Source organism: Rhododendron vialii, chromosome 2a (assembly GCF_030253575.1).
Source record: "Rhododendron vialii isolate Sample 1 chromosome 2a, ASM3025357v1".
NCBI lineage: Eukaryota > Viridiplantae > Streptophyta > Magnoliopsida > Ericales > Ericaceae > Rhododendron > Rhododendron vialii.
The window spans coordinates 41,420,210-41,427,976 of NC_080558.1; the positions used below are offsets into that span (position 1 = coordinate 41,420,210).

The 7,767-nt window shown below is 36.6% G+C and overlaps 1 protein-coding gene across 1 annotated transcript; it reads right to left on the reverse strand.

Annotated features, from left to right (window-relative positions):
* Nucleotides 1-4,963: 4,963 nt before the first annotated feature.
* LOC131317789 (acyl-CoA--sterol O-acyltransferase 1-like) lies at nucleotides 4,964-6,503 on the reverse strand. The gene has a single exon (XM_058347429.1). It carries the CDS (start codon nucleotides 6,443-6,445, stop codon nucleotides 5,246-5,248), a length of 1,200 nt encoding a protein of 399 aa, XP_058203412.1. The 5' UTR covers nucleotides 6,446-6,503; the 3' UTR covers nucleotides 4,964-5,245.
* Nucleotides 6,504-7,767: the final 1,264 nt, after the last annotated feature.

A 7,767-nucleotide genomic window follows, 5' to 3' on the forward strand; every position in this document is an offset into this window, starting at 1 on the left:
CTGTACAATCCTTCCGGCAAAACTTAACACACATGTTCGCATTTATTACCAACTAAACAAGAGTTTGCAAACCTAATCATTCATTGCATTCTACAACTTGCAGTCGAAAACTTGATTGAACAACTAAGCATAAAGCGAGTGATAAGCAAGTCAAAAGGACTTGTATCCATGAACGAAAGGGGAACGGCTCACATCAAAGTGACACACAAGCTAGCAACCATATCCCACAAAAGTGCTTGGAAGATAGGTGATGATGAAAGACAAGATCATACCGTTTATGGAAAGCACTTATTGAAAGAAAAACTACTAACAGCTAAAAACTTGAATTCACTTCAGAGTTAGCAGAAGTCAGATTGAGGCACGCAGGCCTTAATATGAATTCAGATTGCATTTGAGTTCTGGCATGCTCACAACAAGAGAAACAATCGCTCACGCCTTCACTGTTTATTCATTTTCATTTTCGAGGAAAACAACATCCTGAAATTTGCAGAGAAATGAAAGTGTTCACTTTGCGAATTTCTCAAACACAGGTGGAGCAAGGTTGTTAATACCATTCCGTATTGGCCGATGCCGGTATGGTATGTGCCATTTTAGCCCTATTCTGGTACTTTGAGTTGTTGATTCCATCCCGACTAACTTTCTAGCCAATCTTGGATGATTTTGGCATACCACCATGTTTTTTGTCGTACCGGGTCATCTCATTTGGGTACCGGACTGCAGCAGATTTGGATTTACTGGTTTTAAACAAAACCTGCTCGTCGCCGGAGAAGAAAGTAGAAACAGGGGAACAAGAGAAATGATAGGGAAGAGAGAAATTCGAGGTCTAACCTAACCTAGCTTGTAGAGTCTACACGTCCTTTTTATGTCTTTAGACTCGTTACAGTGGTTTTTATATACCAAGCCAGTGGCTTTATGTACCAATTGGGGGCAAATTTCCCTAACCTGGTTTGTCTGACACATGCAGGGACCTCCCATGCTTTTGCTGACAATACTAACATTTCCCCCTCCGTTACTTCTCCGTTATAAAATTTGACAGAAACTGTTGATGTATGATGATATCAGCATTCTATACTAATACAATACCTATTTTACCCTTCCTCTCCCTCCCACCTCACAATTTTAATGTCTTATTTAGAACAAAATCTCTCGTCCTACTTTAGAGAAGCCAAACTGCATCGCCTACCACCATATCTCTAATTCAATCATATTTTGAACTGACCCTTATGACTCACCTTTAGGCCAATCGGGAAAAAAAAAAAACACAAACTTGTCCTTGGAAAATTAGTTTCGAAAAAATTTGATGTGCCTAGCAATTTTGCTAGGAAATCTAAATAGAATACCATAAAGTTAAAATTGGTGAAGTTTAGCTTTGATATTAGTGATAGAGTACCAGAAACTCGTCGACTCATATCTCAATTTTGAAAGCTATGTTCAATTTTCGACGCGCTTTGATCTGAATGATTTGAATGCAAGATCAGTGGGTTGTGCCCTATCACGAAGATGGTGGTGATGGAGCCATTTGAGTCTATGCATGTGCAAATTGAAAGAGGAAATCACCTGGGGTGACGAAATGAGGTGGGTGATTGAATTTATTTGTTTCTAGGTTTGGGATAGAAAGATGAATGATACAGGAATAGAAGGGACTGGGTTAGCTCAATTGCGTTGGACCTTTGTGCGATTGCTCCACGATGATGCCCCCTTAATATGGAAAAGCTCAATGAAAGAAATACTAAAAAAAAACATAGAGAGACGAGATGTGGTCATAAAGATTGGTTGCGTAATGCATGTCATAAAAGTGGGATTCATAAAAATTAGGGGTGGCAAACGGGCGGGTTTGGGTCAAATTGGGTAAGTTGTTAGTGGGTTGGGTCTTTAATGGATCATTGACTCATTTAGACCCATTAACTATGAGTCTAATTACTCATACCTAACCCGACCCATTTATTTTAAAGCAAACCCGACCCGCCCATTAACCCAATTACATATATACTAAAAATTATGATCGAAAAATTAGAAAAGTAAAAAAAAATTATGATCGAAACTCATAAAATTTTTCAAAAAGACGAGAATACGTAATTTTTTTTGTCTTATTGATTTTTTTTTGTCTTTATTCAAAAAATTATAAGTTTCGATCAAATTTTTTTACTTTTCCGATTCCTCTCATCAAAACAAATTAATAAGTCACAAAAATATGACAAAACAAAAAAAATGCAAAAAAAATTTGAATAAGGACAAAAAAATAAGTCAATTTTTTAATCCAAACTCTTTGCGGGACTACCATGAGAGAAATTTATTCACGGCGGAACACAATTTCACTGGTCCATTCGCGCAATTAATGGATGAGATGTGTTTTCAATTTTGACTGGTCAAAATAATTGTTACCGGTCATAATTGATTTTTAATTCGGACCATTCAAAATATTTTTGAACGCGTGTGATTTAGCACAAAACAATTGAATAAAAGAGAGAGAGAAGGGGGGACCGAGGGAGAGAGAGGGGGGGGGGGGGGGAGGGGGGAGAGAGAGAGAGAGAGAGAGAGAGAGAGAGAGAGAGAGAGAGAGAGAGAGAGAGAGAGAGAGAGAGAGAGAGAGAGAGAGAGAGAGAGAGAGAGAGAGAGAGGGGGTGGGGCCATACTCCTCCACTTTCCAATTTTCAAAAGAGACCAATTAAGAGATGGAATTTGATGGGTTACTTTCATTGCCCATTGGGTTATTTAAGTTAACCCAATTATGACCCAACTAATAATGGGTTAGCTGGGTTTGAACCCATTTTTACCCAACTAATAAATGGGTTGGGTTGGGTCTATTTTCTAGTTGATGGGTCTGGGTTTGTTAATCGATCTGAGTTTAATTTGCCACCCCTAATAAAAATGTAGTAGTACTACCATTACCAGTTGATATGAAAATAATGGTACCGGAGGTGCCACATCAGTTGGCCTCGTTGTCAAGGATTGAGACTTAGGAGTTTACTCCTTTCTAAATTCATAGGTTTGGACTATCTCAGGTGCTATACACTCTTTTGGGCCCAATCGATATAGAGTTTTGCTCCGACTTTAATTGGGCTCCCTGCAAATGAGCGATAGGATAGAACTCCGAAATTAGTTAAGATACGCTTAAAGTTAACTTGAACACCCCACCAGACAGAAAATTACCAGTTGCTTGATGGTTTGTCTTGATAAGAGGAATTAGAAATGTGTAAAAAATGTGTAACGAAATTGAAAAAGTTCATATAAGACAGTAAAAATATTAAAAATACCTGTTGTTTGGTTTTCTTTTTCGTCTTAGTAAATTTTTTTTGCTTTTTGTAATGACATTTTACTTTTCAGACTCCTTTCATCAAGACGGATGATTAATCAAATCTAATAAAAATTCAAAAAAAGGAACAAAAATATCAAAAGAAAACCCAAAAATTTAGGGGAAGTGAGGTAGCAAATAGGTTAAGCAATTACTTTAGTTCTCATAAAAATACAACCAACTATTTCCGTTAATTTCAAGAAGTCAATTGAGATCGAAAAGCTTTAGCTAAATTGTTTTGTTCTCATGGGCATTAGAATATTTTGCATTTAAATTATTTTTACCCAAATGTTTTGGGAAATAACCATTTTTTAGGGGGAAAAAAATCAACTTATTTCACTTTTTTTTTGTTGCTAAAAAGTGGGTATTTTTCAAAACACTTAGTAAAAGGTTTTTTTTGGTACTTTTCTGATTCCTTTCGTCGAAACAAATCAATAACCCATAAAAGTTTGGCGCAAAACTAACAAATGCGTAAAAAATTCAAATAAGAACAAAATCAATTTATTTTCTTAAAAGTTTAGGAGAACTCATGGGCATTAGTTTTGCATCTGGTGGGTTCGTAATTGCTAATTAACTGTGTTTACAAATGCCTAAAGCTTAAAGCTTGTTTTTGGTGAATTTAGTTTTACTAATGTTTGTGAAAGACAGTATGAAAATACGTGTCTTGCACAATTACTCAGACATTGTTATTAGGGGGTATTTGGTCTTTTAAACACAGCAGTTAACACCATCTATTGCAAGTTAACGACAGGGGGGAAATTTGATATTGATAGAAAAAGCAAGGGAAGTCAGTGATATTTCAAAAACCTTAGGGGAGGTTAGTGAAATTTGCCCAAAAGGGTAATGTATACTAATTACTTATCATTAATGCTCCAACTAAGATTGGATTTGGATTGACAAGTCGAATAGTAATTTAATTTTTTTTATTTAAAAAAAATTGCATTTGTTAATTTTGTGTTAAACTTTTGTGGTTTTTTGATTCGCCTCAGTGAGATGAATCGGAAAAATATAAAATTTTGATCAAAACTCATAATTTTTTTTAAAATGACAAAAATAAATAAAAAGCGTTGTATTTTTGTCTTATATTTTTAAAAAGTTAACTTTTTTTCGGGGTAATTTCAAATTCAAATATAATGAAAATGAAAAATATTTTTTCAATTTTTTTTGCACCGTTTAAAAAATCTTAATGAGATCTATCAAACAAGATCCATATTGGTAGGAATATTATTTGTGTAAACATATGATTTTTGAGCTTGAAATTGCCTTCTTTTTCAAAAAGTTCTTTTTTTACAAAATCGGAACACCCTCTAAGTCACAAAAGTTTGATGCAAAACAAACAAATGCAAAAAAATTCAAATAAAGACAAAATAAGTTACTTAACTTTTCAATCCAAACCCACCCTAAATAGTTATTTTTTAATTTAAAAATGTGTAGCGGTAAATCCGAGACAGTACTAGATATCTCACCAGTACCGATACTTACCGTACCAGTGAACAAACTGGTACTTTAGTCTATACGGTATTCAGAACCTTGAGGCGGCGGTTTGGAAAGATTATCACTACTAGAGAGAGAGAAAGTGAGTGTGGAAATTAAAAAGGTGGATAATTCTTTCGGATCAAGAGATGAGACTTGAGAGAAACTACAGCTACAAATACATGCAACAAAGACGGATTATTACTAAATTCATAACTATATATATATTGAACTTAAAACACAGATGACAACATAACCACTGCAAACAAGAAACATATGACTAACTGTTTATACTATGTATTCATCGCCTGTCGATTATTGACCGGGTCTAACATAAAAATAAAGTGCATGGGCCTCAAATGTTTGGTCCGGGAAGGCTTGAAGCATCACGTGGTAGAGACCAAAAACACTGAATAATTAATTACTAGAAACGTATAATTATTGAACTGAACTCTATGGGAATTAAGATCTTCCATGCATTCAAGCTGTAAACAAGAACTGCAAATCCTCAACACCAGCAACGACGTCCTTCACAAACCCTCCCAAAAATGCATACTCTTCAAACGCTCTGGCATCGGCTTTGCACCTCAACAACTGCGGGAAAAACAGCCAATAACCAGTAACCATCACGAACCCGAGGGTCATCGGCGTTGAGATCAACCGAGGCAACCCCCACCTGCCCATAACCAACTTCTTGATCCAAATCTCCACCACCACGCACGCCCCGTGGAGAAGAAAGAACCATGTAATCTCCCACGTCGGCTGCGAGCGGCCCAAATAGTAGAACACTATCTCGTGCATTAGGGCCGAGACTACGAACGTGCACATGACGGCCGGAAGCGACGCCCATTTCCGGCGTATGACTCGTGCCGATATGCACAGGGCCGGCTCGTATACAGTGGAACGCAGGCTTCGGGATGCAACGAGGTTCCATCTCTTACCCCAGAAGTTTTGGGGAGAGGTCGAGAGGTACGGCTTGTCAAACTGCGGCTCGAGCTCTAACCCCAATACGGCTCGAGCCACGGCTGCAGCAGTGCCAAGTATGATTTTCAACGTGAGGTAGATTTGGATGCAGTAAATGACCAACATGCCCTTTGGGTGTATGTGGTCACTATACTGGTAAACACGTAAAAACAAGGCTACAAGAACACCGTTTACAGCGTAATTCCAAACCGATGTGTGTCCCGCCTTTTGCGTGATTCTGGGATTATACGGCCGGTTTTCTCCAATATTATGGCCATTTGGAGGTGGGGTTTGGCTGTTGTGGCCATCATCTTGATCTAGTGATTTTTCTTGATTTGAAGGTGAATTTGGTGGTGGGTTTTGCTGCTGGATCCTGATGATAGGGAAACAAGCAATGGCAATGAAGTGGGGGAGAGAGAGAGAAGGGTCGGAAAGAGGGCCTTTGCCAAAGCCAAGAAGGAGGAGTTTGAAATTGGAAAGCCAGGCTATGGCGAAAGCAGTGGTGCCACCGAGGTGGAGGGAGTGTAGTTTGAGAGGAAGGGCGAGAAAGAGAGAGACAATAGGGACGATTGAGAAAAGCCTGGGCATACCTTTGGGGACAAACTTGGCTGAAAAATAGCAGTAGCATAAACAAACAACTACTGAAATCCATACCTTGATGAAGTTGCTCATCTCTCTCTCTAAGGTGTAGCTTGGATAGTACATCTCACCCTCCATCTCTCTCTCTCTCTCTCTCTCTCTCTCTCTCTCTCTCTCTCTTCAAAGTTCAAACTCTAAGCGATATATATATGGGGAATTTACGCGATATCTATACGTACCAGTCATTGTGAAACATATACCGCACTTTGTCGATACATGCACACATTGAGAAGAGATGGGTTTCATCACAAACCATACAATTTCCATTTTAGGATTATTTTATTACAATCTCCTAAATTTTTTTGCTCCCTTGATCCCATCTCCTACGAATTTTCGTGCATCTTTAAACCCCAAAATATATTTCTATGTGTTATTTATTTGATTTTTTTACACCAAATTAAAGTATTATTTGATTTTTTTTACACCAAAATTGAAGTACTCAATAAGTACTTTAATTTGATGTACAAAAATCAAATAAATAACGCATAGAAATATTTCTCGGGAGGTTTGAAAATGCACAAAATCTCATATAAAACTTTTAAAGTGGGATGAAGAGAGTATTAGGCCATCCATAGTGATATAATAAAAAAAGAATAACTAAAAGTTGACACATCAGATTTTGATTATTCACTTAAAAGGTTACTAAGGTTAAAAATATTGACTTTCACAATGGTCACTTTTAGTCCATAACCAAAATAAGAGGTCCACTATAATTTCTCTCTCTCTCTCTCTCTCTCTCTCTCTCTCTCTCTCTCTCTCCCTTTGTTTTCCACCATTCACTTCCCTTCATTTACTTTATTTTTTGGGCAAAAATATATCGATTCCCTCCTTTAATTTTGGGGAAAAATCGGTGACTTTCTACCCTCCTATTATGAAATTTTTTGGGAGGAAAAATATAAAAACTGAAAAGAAGAGTGAAATACCTTAATCCGGCGACGATGGGTTGAATTGTAAATGATCGAGAAATATGAACTTCACTTTTGGTGGAAAAGAAAGATAAATAGTTTGTGGGTGAAGTGAAGAAGATATAGAGTAGGTGAGGAAGAGAATAAAAAAATACCAGTTGAAATACGCGTGTATACAAATTTTGAAACTAGTTAACTTATGTGATGTGGGGTCCACAAATTTTGATTATTGAAAAATGTTAGTTTTGATTATCCAAAATTTGATTATTTCTAATGATGTTGCTAAGTTTGATTATACCATTATAAGTAATTTTTTTCACCAAAATTGTTAACTTTAAAAATAATTGACTTTTGATTATACAACTGTGGATAACCTTACTTCTTAACTTCTACGTATACAATAAGCATCTATTGTTTATTCTATTGTCTCATATCACGTGTATCTAAAATTCTAAATTAAAGCTTCTTGTTTTATGGACTATGGACCATGTCAAA

Coding starts and splice junctions, on each gene's coding strand:
- LOC131317789 (XM_058347429.1), bottom strand. CDS start 6,445: ATGGAGGGTGAGATGTACTATCCAAGCTACACCTTAGAGAGAGAGATG.